This window comes from Geotrypetes seraphini, chromosome 4, assembly GCF_902459505.1.
Source record: "Geotrypetes seraphini chromosome 4, aGeoSer1.1, whole genome shotgun sequence".
Lineage (NCBI taxonomy): Eukaryota > Metazoa > Chordata > Amphibia > Gymnophiona > Dermophiidae > Geotrypetes > Geotrypetes seraphini.
Window position 1 is genome coordinate 178,207,903 of NC_047087.1, and position 21,824 is coordinate 178,229,726.

The 21,824-nt window shown below is 41.9% G+C and overlaps 1 protein-coding gene across 1 annotated transcript in view; it reads left to right on the top strand.

Annotated features, from left to right (window-relative positions):
• Window positions 1-21,824, top strand: part of CSNK2A2 (casein kinase 2 alpha 2) — a 238,713-nt gene that overhangs the window by 33,824 nt on the left and 183,065 nt on the right. The window contains 1 exon segment of the mRNA XM_033940919.1: window positions 17,273-17,384. Within this exon segment, the coding sequence (XP_033796810.1) occupies window positions 17,273-17,384 (112 nt within the window).

Sequence of the window (21,824 nt, forward strand, 5' to 3'; positions counted from 1 at the left end):
GATAAAGCATAGTTAGTTACCGTAACAGGTGTTATCCAGAGACAGCAGGCAGATATTCTCACATCCCTCCCACCTTTCCTGGTTGGCTTCTTAGCTTGCTTATGAAACTGAGGAGATGTGAGCTGACTTAGGGCGGGAAGGCACTTGTGCATGTGCAGTGCGGGCAGTCTCGAAGCTTCGCAAAGCTTAAAATGACAGTGCACTTTTCACTGTCCGAACCAGGCTTTGTGGTTGATGTCACCCACATGTGAGAATATCTGCTTGCTCTCTCTGGATAACACCTGTTACAGTAAGTAACTGTGCTGTATATGCAAATCAATTTTGTGCATCTTCATTGTAGAAAACTTTAAAACCCCAACTTTGTTGTGGCTCTCAAGGACTGGTTACCTACCTCTGGTTTAGGCCTGTGCTTCAACGTACCTCGGATGTTCTAACATGAATTTCATAGAGTTGTTTGAGTTTCACTGTTATGGCAGTGTCATAAACTTTTTAAGCTGCGGCATACTAATCTCATGACTGCAACTGGAGAGCACCCAGAAACACGCGGACGTCGACACAATGACAATCATGCAAATGTTCTTCAACCACAGCCCTGAACCTATTACTGCCAGTGGGAGGGTGCTGCAGAAGGAGAGGTGAGGAGAAGGAACAGAGGCGCAGCCTGACTGTCTACAGGACGTGCCTCTTCCCACAAGAGGCATGTTGTGTAAGCTGTCAGTTAGTGCCGGTATCTTCTTCTCTTCACCGGCATGTTGCGGCACACCTGGAATCTGCCTTGGCACACAGTTTGCAATACACTTGCTTAAGGTTAAAGACTATTTTTGTTCAGTTCTGTAATGTATACAATATTGTGAAACAAAAGGTTTCTGTGGAATGTCTTCAGTGTAAAATACTGTGTATGGTTCATGCAGTGTTCTCCCTAGGGCCTTTTAGCCGGGCGCTCTGCCCAGCTAATTTAGATGACTGCCCGGCTGTCATCCGATCATGAATCCTGCTGCTGCCGCTGCTGATGTTCAACATTTAAAAAAAAAACAAACAAAAAACCACAACAAAATCCCTCACTGGCTTGGAGATTTCCCACCTTAGCCCGTAGCGAACTCATGCTCTGGGGCTCTAACGTGTGCGTCCCGGCTTCCCTCCGAAACCGGAAGTTATGTCCTGGGTGGGGGGGAGAGAAGAGAAGGGAAGCCGGCATGCACATGTTAGAGCCCCGGAGCATGAGTTCGCTACAGGCTAAGGTGGGAGAGAGCCATTGAAGATAACGTTCTAATTCATATTTATTATCTTCAATGGCTCTCTTAGTAAGTTCAATATTTTAGATCAATGAGATTCATCCTCATATCCTCCTTCAGTGCCCCTTACGTTTCTTCCCATGATCTTTAGTTAGCGGTTTTTCACTACGTTCACCATTAGAAAGCAGTACACGTGTTTGGACCAATGAGATTCATCCATGTCATCCACCCGTTTTTTTATACTTTTAATTTCCCACGGCATCTTCCATTCACTCAGAACTGCTGTCAGTACTATATTTAATAAGTACTTTTCTCATTGCATTTATATTTGGGGGTTTTTTTTTGTAGACCTTGTTCCTCCATGCTTGTCGGAGTTTCTCCTGTTCATAATTTGTTTATAATTTTGGTTTTTCGGTAGTTGAGGCTTTGTTCATTTTGCTTCCCTTCGGTGGTCCGTTAGCCTTTGCCACTCCTCGTCTCTGATTTTAGACCGGCATCCTGTTTTGTGCTTTTTGCGTTTTAACCAATTTCTTCAATGCACTTTTCCTCTGACGTATGGTTTCTCAAGCTTGCCTTCTTAACTCTTCTTGACTGATTTCTGTGGTGTCTCGCCATAAGAAATCTGGCGGTTTTTATTTTTATTTACATTTTTCATTTTTAGCCTAGTTGTTTTATTTCGAGCCCAACTGGTTCATTTTTTTATCTTTTCTTTTAGCATAGCTGTTTGGTTTTACGTTCTTGCAGTCTTATCTATAGTTATCTAGTACCCTCCCTTGTTTTGGCAGTCTGGCCATGGTCCCTCAGAGATGCCAACCTCATTGTTCACTTTTTGGCGTTTCTCCTAGGCTAGCTTTTGACACATTCAGTTTCGCTTTGCTAACGCTCCATTTTTTATTATACATTCTCATGGCAATACATACTGGTACAGTTTGTATTTTAGGCTTTTTTAGTTTTTTAATTTGTCAATATGTTTGGGTTTTATCTATTGTTTATGCATTATTCGGTTGCTTTTGTCTGGTTTTGGATTAAGTGGGCGCTCCGAGCAAGACCACTTCAACAGGGGAAGATGGAGTCGCGTTGTCTTTCCTGAGACTTGTCCCCGGCTCCTGGTAGAGAAAATAAGTTTGTGTGCCTTCCCAAGTCAGTGGACCGTCTGCAGGCGCATTTTTTGGCGGCCCTGGGAGCGATGAACCTGAGAAGAAGGTCTCTTAACTTTGTGAGTATCCCAACCCTCCTCTTTTTACTGAATTGAGGCCTAATCTCGGTTCAATGTCATGCCGCTTCTTCAAGCCATCACTTTATTGCCTTAATGGCTAAAACCAATTTGTTAATTGCATGATCTTTTAAGTAACTAATGTGTTTGTGTTCATGATGCCTTAGCATGGGTTGAACAAACTGTCAAGAGTCCATTTTTTAGGTTTGGATTGGCAACTTGAACTCACAAAAGAAATGTTTGGGAATGATTTAATTTTGTTCCATACTGAAGCTGGTGTTTCTTTTGTTTAGTTTAGTTTTTTTTAAAGTTTTGTTTGTGGAGTCCTGTCAATGTTGACTTCTTTGCATGTGCTGAGTTTTCTAGTTACTAGGAAATGAGTTTTTACTGACGGTGATATTGCTATAATTAAATGGGCACATAGGGCTAAAATTAAGATGGGGCCCTTATAGTGCCATATTGCTTGTTATAGAGTGAAGACTGTCCTGTTTTCAATGTTTTAGAGAGCGAAAGGGTATGCGAGTATGTATGGAACTTGGATATGGGAATCTGGAGCAGGAGCATGTGTAGAGGGTATTTAGGATAATGTATGTGGGTTAGTTTGTGAAATGGGGCAGCTAGGATGCTATGTACTACTAAAGGATAGAAAGGGATGCTATGTACTACTAAGGAAAGGGGGGAAAATAAGACAAAATATTATAAGGTCTCTGTACTGCTGTATGGTGTGACCTCACCTCGAGTATTGCGTTTTGGTCCTGATTGTCCTATCTCAATAAAGATAAAGCGTAATTAGAAAAGATTCAAAGAATACTCCTAGTGGAATTCTGTGCAACTGCACAGCGCAGAATTTGCACAGAATTCCCCATTCGCATAGAATTCTGTTCTGCCCTGACCAACTCTTCGACTGACTGACTGAATCCCCCCCCCTCACCGAGAGCTGACATACCTGCGAGCCTCCTACAGAAGCAGCAGTGGTGGTGGTCAGCTGGCAGAGGCAGCGCTAGGACCAGGCTGTTTGCAACCAGCCCCACCAGGGCCTTCCCTCTGCTGCATCACTTCTTGTAGATGGGTGAAGTTGCAGAAGGAAGGCCCGGCAGCCACAAGCAGCCACTTCACAGCACTGCCTCTTCCGGCTGGCCACTACTGTTACTGCTGCCTTGGGAAGCCCGCAGGTATGTCAGCTGTCATGGGGGGAGGGGGAGGGGTCAATAGGAGAGAGGCCAGATCTTCATTGAGGAGTGGTGGGGACATGGATGCTAGACCGCAGGTGGGGGGGGAGAGGAAGGGACATGGATGCTACATGACCGCAGGTGGGGGGGAGAGGAAGGGACATGGATGCTAGGCCCACAGGGAGGGGAGGGGACATGGATGGAAATACTTTTAAAACAAATAAGAGGAAATATGTTTTTCACTCAAAGAATAATTAAGCTCTGGAATTCATTGTCAGAGGATGTGATAACAGTGGTTAACGTAGATGGGTTTAGAAAAGGTTTGGACAAATTCCTGGAGGAAAGGTCCATAGTCTGCTAAAGAGACAGACCTGGGGGTAGCTACTGCTTGCCCTGGGATCGGTAGCATAGAATGTTGCTGCTATTTGGGTTTCTGCCAGGTACTTGTGACCTGGATTGGCCACTGTTGGAAAAAGTATACTGGGCTAGATGGGCCATTGGTTTGACCTAATATGGCTGTTCTTATTTATACATTGGGTTTCTGGGGCAGCAGTATAGTGGAGTTTTTTGAAATGGGCTAGGTATGTGTTAGAGATAAAAAGGTGCTAGTGTGTACAGGTATGCAGCAGGATGTGAGTTGGTAGATGGGTTATATCTGAGGGTGTTTAGGAGAGTGCTGTGGGAAAGGAGAGGGTATTTGAGGTGGATGTGCAAAGAAGGTGCAAAGAAGGTATAAGGAGTGGAGTGTAGAGTTGGAAAAAAGAATCTCCTATCTCCCAGGGTAAAGCGTTTCAGCCTGTTGCATTAAGGACATAAGAAGTTGCCTCCACTGGGTCAGACCAGAGGTCCATCGTGCCCAGCAGTCCGCACCCGCGGCGGCCCATCAGGTCCATGACCTGTCAAGTGGTCCCTGCCTCATCCTATAACCTATCACTACTTCTGTCCATACCCCTCAATCCCCTTATCCTTCAGGAATTTATCCAAACCTTCTTTGAATCCCTGTAGTGTCTTCTACCCTATTACAACCTCCGGGAGTGCGTTCCACGTGTCCACCACTCTCTGGGTGAAGAAGAATTTCCTGGCATTGGTTCTAAACCTGTCCCCTTTCAGTTTCTCTGAGTGCCCCCTTGTACTTGTTGTTCCCCACAGTCTGAAGAATCTGTTCCTGTCTACCTTATCTATGCCTTTCAGGATCTTGAAAGTTTCTATCATGTCTCCTCTAAGTCTCCGCTTTTCCAGGGAGAACTGCCCCAGTTTCTCTAGCCTGTCGGCATATGAAAGGTTTTCCATACCTCTTATCATTTTCGTCGCTCTTCTCTGGACCCCCTCAAGTATTGCCATGTCCTTCTTGAGATACGGCGACCAATACTGGACACAGTACTCCAGATGCGGGCGTACCATCGCACGATACAGTGGCATGATGACTTCCTTTGTCCTGGTCGTGATACCTTCTTGATGATAGCCAACATTCTGTTTGGCTGTCGCACATTGTGCCGATGCCATCACACCCAGGTCTCTTTCAAGGGTACTTACCCCTAGCAATGATCCCCCCATTGTATAGCTGAACATCGGGTTCTTTTTCCCAACCTTTTTAGACTTTGCATTTCTCTATATTAAAACGCATCTGCCACTTTTTTGCCCACTCTTCCAGTTTCGTTAGGTCCCTTTGCAGTTCCTCACAGTCTTCCGTGGTTCTAACCCTGCTGCAAAGTTTGGTGTCATCTGCAAATGGATAACCTCACATTTCATCCCCGTCTTCAGATCGTTTATAAATATATTGAACAGGAGCGGTCCCAACACCGACCCCTGCGGTACTCCGCTCGTGACCCATTGCCAGTCTGAGTATTGGCCCTTCACTCCAACCCTCTGTTTTCTGCCTGCCAACCAGTGTTTAATCCATCGGTATACATCCCCCTCCACCAAGTGGTTCCACAGCTTCTTAAGCAGCCGTTCGTGGGGTACCTTGTCAAAGGCATTTTGGAAGTCAAGGTAAATGATGTCTATGGGTTCCCCTTTGTTCCTCTGGCTGTTTATTCCCTCAAAGAAGTGTAGTAAGTTCGTGAGGCATGACCTTCCCTTGCAGAAGCCATGCTGGCTAGCTCACCGGCTTGTAGTTTCCCGGGTCACCTCTCGATCCCTTCTTAAAGATTGGCGTGACATTTGCTATTTTCCAGTCCTCCGGGATCTCCCCAGTTTTCAGTGATAGGTTACATATTTGCCGGAATGTTTCCGCTATTTCCTTTCTCAGTTCTTTTAGTACCCTTGGGTGGATTCCGTCTGGGCCCGGTGATTTGTCGCTTTTCAGTCTATCTATCGGAGGACGTCCTCATGGTTTACCTCTATTTGCTCCAGCTTTTCATCTTGATCCCCACTTATGATCTCCTCGGGTTCTGGTACATTGGATGTGTCCTCGCTCGTAAAGACCGACGAGAAGAACTTGTTTAACCTGTCTGCTACCTCTTTTTCCTCCTTTACACTCTCTTTCTGTCTCCATCATCCAACGGTTCCACTTCCTCCCTCGCCGGTTGCTTCCCCTTCACGTACCTGAAGAACGGTTTGAAGTTTCTCTCTTCCCCAGCCAGCTTCTCTTCGTATTCTCTTTTTGCTTTCCTAACCACTCGGTGACATTCTTTCTGGTGTTTTTTGTGTTCCTCCGGTTTTCCTCAGTTTGGTCCTCTTTCCATTTTCTGAACGATGTTTTCTTGTCGCCTATCGCCTTCTTCACTTCCTTTGTTATCCACACCGGGTTTTTTGTTTGATTCTGTTTGCACCCTTTCCTAAACCTGGGGACGTACAGGTTTTGTGCTTTTTGCACCGTGTCCTTGAGTAGGGACAAGGCTTTTTCTAAGGTCTCCATCTTCCGTGAGCTGTTTGAGTTTCTTTCTCACCATTTTCCTCATAGCATCGTAGTTCCCTTTTTTAAAGTTGAGTGCTGTCGTTGTGGTTCTCTTCACTTTTGATGTTCCTATTTCTAATTTGTACTGGATCATGTTGTGATCGCTGTTTCCTAGTGGCCCTACTACTACCACCTCCTTTGTGGGTCCCCCTAGTCTGTTGAGGATTTGGTTGAGAGTGGCATCTTTGCGTGTTGGTTCCTTGACCAGCTGTTCCATGAAGCAATCTCTCACAGCCTCTAGGAACTTGGTCTCCCTCGCGCTGCTGGAGTGTCTAATACTCCAATCTATCCCAGGGTGGTTGAAATCCCCCATAACTGTCACCCTTCCGCTTTTGCATTCCTGCCTCAATTCTACTTCTAGGTCATTGTCGCTTGCTTCTGGCTGTCCAGGTGGGCGATAGTAAAGTCCCAATTTGGTGTCAGCTCCCTTTCTTCCTGGTAACTTAACCCATAGTGATTCCAAACCTTCTGCCCTCGTCGCCGTATCCATCCTGGTCGAGTGAATGGAGTCTTTTATGTATAGTGCTATTCCTCCACCCTTCTTGCACGTCCTGTCTTTCCTATAGAGTTTATACCTGGTAGTACTACGTCTCATTTGTTGTCCTCAGACCACCATGTTTCTGTGATTCCAATTATATCTAGGACCTCTTTGTTGGCCATGACTTCTAGCTCTCCCATTTTGGTCCGTAGACTCCTTGCATTGGTGTACAAGCAATTTAAGTTTCGGTTTTTTATTTGCTCTGCTTTGTTTCCTTGTGGTTTGATTCTCTTGTCGTCCCCCTCCTGGGCTACCAGCCCCTGAGTTCCATTTTGTTCTTCCCTTTCCCGTGGTGTGTTTTCTTCGTCCTCAGCCGGCTTCCTCATTTCTGCATGTCCTTCTAGTTCCTGCTGTTTTTCCTTCTTTTTGCCCTCTATTTTCACTTGTTCCTTGGGCCCCTGTAGTTCGGCATAGGAACTGAAACAAATCTCTGAAAACCTGGAAGATGTAATGAGGCAATTTGACAAGCTAAAGAGCAGCAAATCACCTGGACAAGCAAGTATACATCCCATAGTACACTTCTCCCTCAATATTTGCTGGAGTTAGGGGCAGAGCCTGCCCGCCAATATGGAAAAAATTGCAAATTTTAGGGCCGACTGACTCACCCCCGCCTCCCTCCTGCATCCTGGGCCTCTCCACACTGAATAACATGCTGAACAAAGCAACATTATCAACATCTGATGTTGATAATGCTGCTTTGTCAGCACATAATTCACTACTTGTGCTGTAACCACCTTTTTATGCTTCGCCTAAATTGTGATCGAGGCTAAAAGGAAACAGCCAACAATACCTGAGCATTGGAAAATAATGAATAATAATTAACTAATAAAAATAGTGCACATTTAATTTTCCCCACCACCAAATCTCCCTGTCTCGCCCCACCCAGCTACTTTTTCATGCCACCAAGCTGGAAAAATTTTCTGGGGAGAACATTGTCATGTAATTTTAATATCTAGATATGAAGCTAAACAGAATTAGATTTGTTTTAAATGTACACTTCTTCCTCCGTATTCGCTGTGATAGGGAATTAACAGACCCACAAATACAGAAAAAAAATCGCGAATAACTTTCATATGTTATTCGCTGTTTTCTATTCAAAACCACCGTGAATATGTGAAGCCGCGAATAACATGATGGGAGCAATGGCCTGTTCCTGAAGGAGAGGCAAAACACGGTGACGAAAGTGCTGGGAATCAGCGATTTTTCTCTGTAAATGCTTGGAATCGGCGATTTCTCTATGCAAGCTGATGTAATTGGGGGGGGGGAGAGGAGCCAGCAAGCTAAAAAACCGTGAATAATCGAAACCACGATTGCTGAAACTGCAAATATGGAGGGAGAAGTGTACATTTCCCCATTGTGGTTGTGGAAATCTGAAACAGAGACCCCAAGAAAAGCAGAATTTTTTTGTATAGTATGCATATTAAATGTTTTCCTCCACTTCATATGCATTAATCTTCTCTATTAATTTCTTTCATGGAAGACCAAGGCATTTCCTTACCTGGTTAAGATTTGATCTGCTGTTTCCGTATGTTCATATTGGTGTTTAAACCAGGCTTGCTCTTTAAGAATGCATAGTTCAGAATCAGAAAACATCTTCTGTGGTTTCCATATTTATTAAAAGTGTAAAATATAGCCATGTAATAACACTTGAAAATAAACTTGAGCAATATGGCTGCCGTTGTTTAATGGAACATTCTCTCTCTTTTTGTTGGGGATTTTTCCCCCCAACATCCCTCATTCCTGAACATACTTGTGCTTTTTACCTTCCCCAGCCTATCTCCTTTTCCTTTTAACATCGCCCCATGATAGACACTCTACTGTTGTGTGTGTGTTTTTTCTGTTTTAAAGACTGGGAAGAATTAAAAAGTGTACTAAGATACCACATGATCAGCAGTCCCAAAAAGAGGCTCCAAACCTGTGGAAATTTGAATGGCTCTGTCTCCAGTGTGATGTGTGGATAAATGCACCATCCCTAATAGTGTATCTGATTTTCCCGTTGTGTAATTTCTGGCAGAGCTGAATGGATCTGTTACAGGCCTCCCAAAAAATCACATTGATACAATACAGGCTTTACAAACAATTTATGATCAGTAGACTGAAGTTCAAGATCCTCAATAAAATTCAGAAGTCTCATCTCCTAAAGGTTTTGGTATATATTTGCCTACAATATACGTATAACCTTACTCAGAACTGTTTGCTTTTGGGAGAATTTGCAGATATAGCAAAGTACTGTATATAAATTCCACATGCATTTGTACATTTTGGACAAACCAGCTGATCTTCCCCGCCATGTTCTAACTAACCATATGGCATGCATATACTAACCACAAATTCTTCCATAGAACATTTCTCCAAATTCCAAGCCCATTTCTGTACTGTAATTTGGAAGGAAGAAGTAGTACACCTGATTATATAATGTTTTTAATACTTTCCTATCATCCTTCTGTCATACCCCTCAAATTTCCTAATGCAATTCAATTGGGTGGTCTTAAGTTCCATCCCTGCCCAATCCATCAAATCCTCGTAATTAGGGCCTGCAGATATTTAAAAAAACAAATCTGTATCTTGCAACCCATAGCACTTGATATGTATCAAATGCAGGATCCATTTTATCTTCTTACTCATCATTCAGTTATGGGAATTTGTTATTTAAAAAATTGCTGAGCTGTATGGTAGAATGCTCATTTTGTTTCCATGGAAGCTTAGGGGGTTTGCTTGTAATGTGCATTGAAAGAGCTACTGTGAGCTAACTGTTGATAGGAAATCACAGGCCATCCGAGTTACACAATGACCTCATCTTTTTGTTTTACAGCCTGCCTGCTGTAAAATAAAGAAAATCTTCTGATACATTTCCCCCCTGAGAGTTATTCCCTTCAAAGTTTTCTGGTCAGTTAAAACTTTTTGGTCTGTAAATATATTAAGCGATTATGTTCCAGGTCAGAGCATAAAGATTTGGTGATAATTCTTTCTGTGGAGCTGCAAAATAAGGTTCTACTAGGGCTGTGCTCTTCGTGCAAAGCTAGTTCTTTGGAATCGTTTACTGTTGACCTTACATTTTGGAAGCAGTTCTGTTGGTACTTACTGTTTGTTTGAAGTGAGGGGTGAGAATTGACCAGGGATGAGAGGATGTTTAAAATTATAATTTTCTTTTATGTATGTATGATTGGGGAATTTAGTTTTCTATTTTTGGTTCACTTTTTTTTTTTTTTTTAATTTTTTTTTGGGGGGACATGTTGGTATGAGTATACAGTATACTATATATAGATACACTTTATATATAGTGTTTCAAAGGAAAGGTTTACTTGGATTGGCTGGTAATAAGTGAATTAGTATGACAGTAGTCCTCTAATAGACACTACCTGTGCTGATTTCACGTATGAACTCATTTGTGGTTTTCTTTGTTCTTATTAAGGATTCTGTAATAATTACTTCTCCTGGTCCATTTAATCATAGGCGTGTCCTATGGTGGAAATCTCTCTTAAGGAATCCCCCCCCCCCCCCTTATTTTTTATTATTTAAATCTTTATGCTCTGACCTGGAACATAATCGCTTAACATATTTACAGAGATTTCTGCCACAGCCCAGGGCGCTAAATGCTCCAGTGCTCATAGGAATTCTATGAGCGTCTGAGCATTTAGCTCTCTGGGGCCATGGTAGAAATCTCTACCATAACTTAGTAAAAGGGGAGCATAGCGTTCTACTGATACTGTTCTATGTATGTGAATTCTGCATTGTCCGATGTCTGCTTTAGCATCTCAGAGGCTGGAATGTAATTTTTCAAAAATGTTATAATACGTGGTACAAAATGAGCTTGAACTTATTAGTAAGCCAGTCAAATATCTGGATTGGTTAGAAATTCTCTTATTTTACTATATTGCAGTGGTCTCAAACTTATGTCCTGGGGGCCACATGTGGCCCGCCAGGTACTATTTTGAGGCCCTCGGTATGTTTATCATAATCACAAAAGTAAAACAAAACAGTTTCTTGATCATATGTCTCTTTAGCTATAAATTACAATATTATTATTAAGACTTAGCCAAAAGGAAAGTTTTTTAAACTATAAAGAGTTTTACCTCATGCAAAATTGTCATTTCTTTAATAAGACATTGACTATTTTTTTCTGAGGCCCTCCAAGTACTTACATATCCAAAATGTGGCCCTGCAAAGGGTTTAAATTTGAGACCACTGCTATAGTGGCATCTCCCGTGGTGAATGATTTTAACATGTTCTGTGTGCCTTCATAAAATGGCTGCTCTTTTATGGAAGTTTAGCAGAGAGGTTTAGCACCCGAAATCCTTTCCAACTGCAGGTTTTTAAAAATATACAAGAAAATGTTTTGTATTGATCGGGTATTTTTATGGAATAACTTATCTGGACATCTAAGATTATGCACAATTGTGCTAACTTTAAGTTATTAAAGACACAATTGTTTGTTGATGCCTACATGTAATGAGAATGAAATTTCTTCCTCAACTATTTAACATACTGTCACTGTATAAAATGGGATAATAGAGATTGTTGTTAATATGTTTTACGGTTAATTTTATGAATGTTTGTTGCTGGAAACCGCTTAGATATTAAGCGGTCTATAAATATTATAAATAGTAAATATATATAAATAAATATATAATATATAACACATTCATCACTTCAGACGTCTTAAAAATAATTTTTGTCCTAAGTTTAACTCAAAGCGGTTGAATTGTAAAATTGTGCTGAGCAAAGTTGAGTAAAATTGAAAAGAAGGAAGTTCCGCTGTAACCATGTACTTAGATCCTCAATCAGAACAGATGTGTTGCAATGTATCCATGAAAGAGTCGTTGGCTACACAGAAAAGAAAGAGATCATCTGCATAAGAAAAAGTATGGACTTGTGTGGAGAAGAAGTGCCTACCCAAGGCGTTCATGCATATATTGAATAGTGATGGTAAAAGAGGGGAGCCTTGTGGAACCCCACAGAAGGCATCCCAGGTTTGAGACAGCACCAGATAAAGGTTCCTGGAATGGAATGGGTCTTAACCGGTGGACTGACATGAAGAGTCTCCCTTTAAAAACTAGTGCCAGCAAGATGATATGTCAACAAGGACTGATGCTCCTGGGATCTAAAACGAGAGAGCCCGATCACCTGGACCCGAAGATAAGCCACAGTGAGACCTTTATCCAGACCAGCCTAAAGAAAGGTGATAATCAGCGAGATCAGAGCTGAATAAAGGTCCACCTGTCCTGGGTACACCCATGTTGAAAGGCCTTCCATGCCTTAGCGCAGGGGTAGGGAACTCCGGTCCTCGAGAGACGTATTCCAGTCGGGTTTTCAAGATTTCCCTAATGAATATGCATGAGATCTATTTGTATGCATTGCTTTCAATGCAAATTCATTGGGGAAATCCTGAAAACCCGATTGGAATATGGCTCTTGAGGACCAGAGTTCCCTACTCCTGCCTTAGCGTAAGCCGAAACCATGGATAATGTCTCAAACTTAGCAGAATATTTTGTGTACTCTAAGGCTGCACGTTCAAGAGCCACACCATAACAGCAAAGTGACCCAGATCCTCCATGGACACTGGACACAGCGGAAGGAGGTATGGATGGTCACTCAGTCAAAGGCTGCAACTACTACTATTAATTATTTCTATAGCGCTACCAGACGCATGCAGCGCTGTACAAAGTCACAAAGAGTAAGAAAACAGTCCCTGCTCGAAAGAGCTTACAATCTAAACAGGCAAGACAGACAAACAAGATTTTGTGGATACAGTTAAGGGGAATGGTTAATCAGCTGGCCAAGTTAGAGGGCAGAGGAGTAGGGTTAGGGATTGAAAGCTATATCAAAAAGGTGGGGTTTCAGTCTGCTTTTAAACAAGGGAAGGGGCTTGACGGACAAGGTCAGGTAATTTATTCCAGGCAGAGGGGGTAGCTAGATGAAAGGAACGAAGTCTGGAATTGGCAGAGGAGGAGACGGGTAATGTTAAGAGTGACTTATCTGAAGAACTACTACTGTACAGACACATCAAATCTACTTACCATAGTCTGCAAAGCCAAGCTGGAGCCACCAAAATGAAAGCCAGGTATTGTAAGGATAAAATTGCAGTAAAACAGTGCACTTGTTACATAGTCGGCATCAGCCATTTTAAACAGTGTCCTTTTACTATCGGCATTTTATTGATGTTCCTTTTCACAAAGAGGGATTACAGCGCACTATAGTTTTACTGCAATTTTATTCTTAAGGACTTGGCTATCATTTTTTGGTTTGTAACTAATAAGGATTCCTGACGCAGGCTGTTTAACTGAAACACGGTTCGTGTCGAGTCCATGCCTTGCCAGATGTTTTTATGTATGTCATTTATCTTTGGTTGCTATTAAAGTGTTATTTGAAGACCAGGCTCTCTCTGCTCTGTTCCATAGGTAAAACACACCACCACCAAATTGTAAATTAAACAAGCATTGTTCAGAAGATTTTTCTTCAGATTGAGGCAGTTAAGGATAAGATCAGCTAGTTTTTGGACAGTGACTAAAGCAGTTCTACTTCCATATCTAGATTATTGCAACTCTTTATATTGCAACATCACAAAGAAAGGACTTCAGAGATTGCAGCTACTCCAGGATATAGTGGCTAGACTGATTTTCCATAAGGCCCGATTTGAGAGGGCCAGTCCACTGCTGATAGAACTACACTATATAGAATTCAATTTAAAATTGCATGTATGGTTCACAGGGCTATATATGGAGAAAGCTCAACTGGGCTAACTTCAGCCATCCAATGGTATGGTATAAGAAGTTTTTCAGTGCTGTTTTCCACGTAGCACTAGCATAAACTAATTGGATCAAGCAAGATGAACTGGCTCTTGTTCTTAACTGCACTGCTTCCAAACTTGTATCCCACTAGAGCAGGGGTGTCAAAGTCCCTCCTCGAGGGCCGGAATCCAGTCGGGTTTTCTGGATTTCCCCAATGAATATGCATTGAAAGCAGTGCATGCAAATAGATCTCATGCAGATTCATTGGGGAAATCCTGAAAACCCGACTGGATTCCGGCCCTCGAGGACCGACTTTGACACCTGTGCACTAGAGAAAGAGCCTCATGCCAGGCACAAAATCACCTCCTAATCCTAGACCACTCAGCTTTTGCCTGCACCATGATAAATCCTGCTGAAGTCATTCTGCAACCTACTAGTAACACCTCATACCCAGCGCCTGAAGTAATCATAGGCAAAGGAGGAAAACCAGAATTCTGAAGCAAGTTAAGCTCTTTGCAGCAGCGCCTCCCAAAGACTACATACCAATAGAGTGCCAATAGAGTGCAACAAAACCCTAATCATAAATGATCTTATAGCCAACAGCAGTGCCGGCATAAACTGCATCACAGAAACATGTATTCCAGATGAAAACTCACCAACCTTGGTAGATCTATGCCCTCCAGGATACAAGATAATACACTCACCGAGAACACACAAAAGAGGTAGAGGCCTCCTACTAATATACAAGTCATTCCTCACCATAAACGTCCTTGATAAATGGGCAGACTCAGACCTGGAGTACTTGATCTGCACCCTGAAGAATCACGAGGGAGATAAAGATGTAGGCCTGCTGCTACTATACCAGCCACCTGGCAGTTGGAGCACAGTGGAGGACAAGCTGCTCGAATTGATCTCTCACTGTGCCACACTCTTCTCTAACTTAGTGATGCTGGGAGACTCAACCTCCACCTAGAAATTTGCAATGACCCCAAAGTCCACACCTGTTGTGCAGATCGGAGTGTATGGGTTGATGCTTATTTGTCTGAGGATTGGTGGGTTTCCTAAATAGAAATAATATGGCTGATGGTCTAGTCTGAAGTTGTACCAGTCGTGGGTGATGTGGGTCTGGGTTGGTCCGATGTTTCTCTCTTTCATGGACTCAGGCCTGCTCACTGCTGGATTCTCCTTTTGGGGAGGTTCCATTGTTGTTCTTGTTCTTAATGTATTGTCATTTTGCTGATTGTGATTTCTTGTCTGGGCCATTTGCCATTCTCAATAAAAATATATTTATGATGACCACCCACCATTTTAGTAACCTTCCTCTGGGCCAATTCCATCCTGTTTATATCTTTTTGAAGGTGTGGTCTCCAGAATCATACACTATATTCTAAATGAGGTCTTGTACAGTGGCATCAATACCTCCTTTTCCTACTGACCATACCTCTCCCTATGCACCCTAGCATCTTTATAGCTTTCGTCGTCATCTTTTCAACCTGTTTGGCCACCTTAAAATCACCACATACTATCACACCCAAGTCTTGCTCCTCTTTTTTACACAAGTGTCTTTCATCCCCTAAACTATTTGGGGGTTTTGTAGCCCAAATACATGACCTTGCATTTCTTAGCATTACAAGTATAGGGAGTTTGCAGCAGGTCAAAGTATTTACAAATTGTGTTGCATATATCAATACGGTTTACATCGGTTCATAGACAAATCGCGCGAGACAACGGCGTGCCGACAACTGAGCGCAAGGTTGACGGCGCGCTGAAGAAAAGCACTATTTTAAAGGGTTCCGACGGGGGGTGTTGGTGGGGAACCCCCCTATTTTACTTAACAGACATCGCGCTGGCGTTGTGGGGAGTTTGGGGGGGTTGTAACCCCCCTCATTATACTTGAAACTGAACTTTTTGCCTGTTTTTTAGGAAAAAATTTCCGTTTTAAGTATAATGTGGGGGGTTACAACCCCCCAAACCCCCCACAACGCCAGCACAATGTCTGTTAAGTAAAGTGGGGGGGTTCCCCCCCACACACACCCCGTCGGGGCCCTTTAAAATAGTGCTTTTCTTCAGCGCGCCGTCAACCTTGCGCTCAGTTGTCTGCGCGCCATTGTCTCACGCGATTTAGTCCCGTCACCATTCACATCAACTAAGTTTGATGAATGTGCAACACAGGTGACCATAATGGATCAAAGGATTCTTTCTCTTGAGGTGTACTTGCAAATCATTGTAGACTCCAGGCATATTCCTGGCATTATCTTTTCCTATCAATTCTACACAGTCCATCAGACTTTTTCTAGTGTGGTTGTAAATTGACTAGAGTGCTACAGATCATTATATAGCGTTTTGCTGTTCATAATTCTGAAAATAAATGTTGACTGATTTAATGTGAGCCAAATCCTGGGAAAATACTTTGCCTCTTGCATCTATTCCTTGAGATGGTTGACATACAAAACACTTTCTTTGCTTCCATTATAAGCAGATCTGTCTTGTATATTTATTAGGGATGTCTGTAAACTTGTTTGTGACCACTGCATTGTATGCTCCATGTTGGTATTACTGGGTGATGCCACTCATCTGTGACTAATAAATTGCTGTCTTTAGACAACACACAGCATTGCTCTTCTGTCTTTTGTTGGTTTCTTGTAAATGTGCCTTTAATGCAGTTTTTGTGAATGAATACATTTTATATATGGTGCTACAACAGTTCCTAAATGACATACTTTTTTATGCTGTGATTGGCTGTGGAAAAATGTCATAGAATGAAGCTGAATTTTGGAGAAAATGTATTTTTTATATTAGCAAAAATTAAATCAATTGTCAGAATATTTTTAAACTATCCTTCCCTTCCATAAAAGGTATTTCCCATGCAGGCAAACTTGGGTCATCCCTCCCCTTTAGAATCACTGAGATCTGGAATAACCTCACCTCCCCACTCCGAACCTCAAGCTCCCTCCAACTCTTCCGCAAACACCTAAAAACCTGGCTATTCTCAAAACTGTAACACTTCCCCCCTCTTAGGCCTCTCACCTTCCCCTTTACACCTAACTCTTTAATCTCTCAACTGTAGTTCCTCTCTCATCCTTCTTCCTGTAAACCGTGCCGAGCTCCGCATTCGTGGAGATGGTGCGGTATATAAACCCAAGGTTTAGTTTAGTTTAGTTTAGAATATTTGTTGTACGCTCTACTTTTGGCAATCAAATGGTAATAGATGGGTAAGAGAGTGGGTTAAAACTAAACAGACGGCTTTTAAAAGCACAACAGGTATAAAGATGCAGCAATTAGATAGTGATGGTGAATAGCGATTCTCACCTATGATGACGGGAAAAGTTTGGATATTAAGGTGTTAATTGTGATTCTATCATAAAACTGTTGATATTGTAAAGTTCTCACTGATGGAAACATTTTTAGAATAGAAAGTACATTTTTCTGTTAATGATAAAAATGAGTGAGTGTGTGAGCTTTCCCTGTAACATGCCTTCTCTTTTATTGCCTACAGTAACCAAGATGATTATCAGCTTGTCCGGAAACTTGGCCGGGGAAAGTACAGTGAGGTGTTTGAGGCTATTAATATCACAAACAATGAGAGAGTGGTTGTCAAAATTCTCAAGGTGAGTGGTGGTATTTATGCACTGTGAGATCTTTTTTTATTTCCCCCCCCCTCTTGTGCAAAGGATATCTGTTCTGTGTATTTAGTGAGCATTTGTTGTGAGAATGTTTGTTGTTTTTCCCTTTTTTTTCCAGGGGGGTCCCTGTTCAACCTCCTCCAAATTGAACAAAATTTTATGTTGATGTTCCCTAGAGCCTCTCAAAAAAACCATGGCTGAATCTTTATTGACTCGAAGCTTACAGGCAGCTGAATGGAGGTCACTTTCAGAGTGCCACACTCCGCATAACACAAAACCGCCACTTTGTCCATGTGCTGCAGTCTAACAAAACCTGTCGCCAGACAGAAATTTTTTGGATTAGTACAACCTGTGGTACTAAGTTCCTGTACAAAGTTTGGAACCTGACGTGAGCTTGCCTCCCTTTTTCATGGTCCAGCAAACTGTGAAAAATTTTACAGTAAGAAATTCAAAGCCTACTTTGACTTTTCATTGCTCCTGACCTGTACTTTGATTCAGGCCATAACTGCCCAGTAGTCATGGCCCATGACATAAGTCTAGGATTTGCACTAGGAGGCTTTGCAGCCAACTGGACTCTGTTACTCAGTGTAGTGTTTCAAACGGGAGCGCTTCTTGCCTGTTTGGTTTTGATTTTTTTTTTTTTTCAAAACTTTTTGTACAATTATTTTTATCCTGTTTGTTCCTGATACTCTACGTACTGAACATCATGGACCCCTGAGAAAGAAGTGTTTTTCAAAACACGAACCGTGCTGGTTCCGATATGCTTCATTACAAGGACCAATCTTTGGATATAATTATTTTATTGATGCTTTTATACATGTTTTTATGACTTTTATTGAATAAATTATTGCACTTTGTGCATTTTCTGCAGGTTTGTTTTGGTTTTTGCTTTGCATCTTTACTGCAGTTCCTGTTGGTTTCTTTTTGCTTTGCCTAGCAAAAAATATGATGACACAAAGATGTGATGTCACTTTTTATGCAAAGTTTTGCCATTTTATGGGTGCAGATAGCTCTGTGTAGTTTTTAATTTTTTTCTTTGTCATTTGAAAGAGCATCTTTTTTTGTTGCAAAGGTCACCCTGTTTCATCTTGGACCTGGCATTGCTTTAGTCAGAATTAAGGTCGCAAAGACATGCATCATTTGCATGCACAAATACACTGTTATACAGAGCCATCTTTGCAATCCTGTTATATAACATGCAAATGAGCTAGAGATGTGACATTTACAATGCAGCTAAGCTTGTTGTGCTTACCATGCTTTTAGCTTATGACACATCTTTGCTCAGATGTTTTTTCATATATTAGTCAAAGTTGTTGCAAAGTTGTTGCAAAATTGTGATACGTTAGCTTGTCTTGGTCAGTTGAAATCCTAGACCTACGTCATGTGCCATGAGTTTTTCTTAAATATTATGGAGAGTATGGGAGATAGTTTTTGCTCTTGTCTTCATTTATTATTTTTTGTGCATATGTATTTAGGCACATATGAATATATGTATAGGTACACATACAAAATAGGTTTGTTGCTTAGCATTTTTCACTTTCTGCTGTCTAAGATAATTAATTAAATAATATTAATTAATCTACTTAACATGCTAAACACTTTAAAGGTGAAAGAGTAGCTATTGAAATATTCAGAAGTAAATAAAGGGTACTTTTACTAAGCTGCAATAAAAAGTGGCCTTAGCACATCCTTATGTGGGCTTTTCCTATATGCTAAGACTTTTTATCTGGTTGTAAAAACGGATTTATTACTTTTTTTTTTTTTTACATTTATCGCCATGTACTAATGTTAAATCACAAAAAATAAGGGTTTCAACAGAGTAACAATAATTAGTCAAATACTGTTGAAAAGGGAATAAAACCACAGAGTGAGCGTTTAACAAACAATGCTGCAACTACAACCGGGTGGAGTAAAAAGCCTCAGAGTAAAGTAATAGAGAATGACACGGTGACCGCAGTAAAACTGCAGGAATGGGTAAAATCAATATCTGTTCACTGCTGGCATGCGGACAAACCTTTTCACTGCTCCGCTGAGTGGTGAAAAGGTTTGTCCCCGTGGGGAACCCCACCCATCACAGCTCCCTGATGTTCCACCTTCGTGGGTCAGACAGCTCCAGCCCACCCCTCTTTCTCGTGGGTCTGGCGGCTCCAGCCAATTTTCCATCCTCCCTGCTGCTGGCACACACCTTGCAGAGTGAACTGATCTCTACACAGAGCTGCTGGACAGTGCTCGCAGCTTTTGCTCTGTCTGACTCTTCCTTTTTATAGCTTTTTGTATCTTCACCGTGCCCGTTTGATACTAAAACATCATTGTGTATAAATAAATTCAGCTATCCTATTCAATCTACCATTAAGGTTTTGGAAATAATACTGGATCAGGTCTTGACTATGAAGAATCAGGTAGACTCTTTGGTCAAAAAGGGTTTCTTTACTCTTTGGAAGCTTCGGTCCATTAGGGCGTATTTTGATGTTTCATCATTTAGAGTTTTGGTACAATCTCTTATACTAAGCCAGCTTGATTAGCAATATTGCCTATTTGGCAATTTCCCAGAAGAATATGCAGATAGCTTTGTGTAGTTTTTAATTTTTTTCTTTGTCATTTGAAAGAGCATCTTTTTTTTGTTACAAAGGTCACCCTATTTCATCTTGGACCTGGCCTTGCTTTAGTCAGAATTAAGGTCGCAAAGACATGCATCATTTGCATGCACAAATATACTGCGAATAGTACAAAATGCGGCGGTCAGGCTGATTTTTAGGTTGAAGAAATATGATCATGTAATACCCTCTTATCGAGTACTGCATTGGCTGCCAATGGAGGTGTGGGTGAAGTTTTAAGTTTGGTTGCTTCTGTTTTAAGGCTTTGTTTGGTTTATCTCCCAAATATATAATTGAGCTTTTTTCTTTTGCAACATAAGAGAAACTCGCATCTGAATTTTGTTTTTCCGCTTGTTAGAGGATGTAAACTTAAAAAAAACATCATCATAAATCTTTTTTTCATATCAAGCAGCGTTATAGGGTAAGGATTTAGAACAATTGCTTTTGCTTACTGACACTTATGGGGAATTTAGGAGACATCTAAAAACATATCTGTTTTCGAAGTATTTAGGCAGCTAATTCGTAAAAAATTTATCATGCACTGTTTTGATCATTTTAGTGTTTCTAATTATTGGCTTTTAACTTTTTTTAGTTCTAGTCAACTTTTTATTGTTTTTTATAACTATTGTAAACAGCATAGAACTTTATGGCCTTGCGGTATATAAACTTATTATTATTATTATGATGACACAACTTCCTTTTTTAGCAAAGAAAGGATGTTGCGTCTTAAGGAGGAGCCCAGCAATCAGCTTTTAAAGTGGGACTGGATGGGATGCTGGATGATGATGGAGAGAAGTGGGAAGCATGCCAGCCTTTGCGGGGCTCCCTGGTGTAGTAACTATTAAGTACACGGAGGGAAGGGGGATCCAAAAGGAAGGGCTGAGGGACTGAGGGGGGAGGTAAAGGGAAAGAAGTAATGGGTCTGAAAACAAAGAAGAGGGAAAAAGATGGTGGACAATGGGATGGAGGGAGGGAAAAGAAAGAGAGATAAGTTGGTCCCAAGGGGTAGTGTGCAGGGAGGGAGAATAGATACTGGATAGGAGGGCTGTTGGGAAGAGAAAAAGAGAGATGTTAGACCCTGGGGTGGTGGGAGAAATCCTGGATGAAAGGGTAGTTGAGAAAAGGAGAATTGGTGGATCTGGGGATGGTGGAATCAATTGCTGCAGCTGCTCTTTCATTCACAATGTGCGGCGGCGGCGAAAAGGGTGAACAGAATGCTAGGAATAATAAAGAAGGGAATCACAAACAGATTGAAGAAGGTTATCATGCCGCTGTACCGGGCCATGATGCGCCCTCACCTGGAGTACTGCGCCCAGCACTGGTCGCCGTACATGAAGAAGGACACGGTACTACTCAAAAGAGTCCAGAGAAGAGCGACTAAGATGGTTAAGGGGTTGGAGGAGCTGCCGTACAGCGAAAGATTAGAGAAACTTGGCCTCTTCTCCCTCAAACAGAGGAGGTTGAGAGGGGACATGATGGAAACATTCAAGGTACTGAAGGGGATAGACTTAGTAGATAAGGACAGGTTGTTCACCCTCTCCAAGGTAGGGAGAACGAGAGGGCACTCTCTAAAATTGAAAGGGCATAGATTTTGCACAAATGTAAGGAAGTTCTTCTTCACCCAGAGGGTGGTAGAAAACTGGAACGTTCTTTCGGAGTCTGTCATAGGGGAACACACCCTCCAGGGATTCAAGACTAAGTTAGACAAGTTCCTGCTGAACAAGGACGTACACTGGTAGGGCTAGTGTCAGTTAGGGAAGCTGGTCTTTGACCAGAGGGCTGCCGTGTGAGTGGACTGCTAGGCATGATGGATCACTGGTCTGACCCAGCA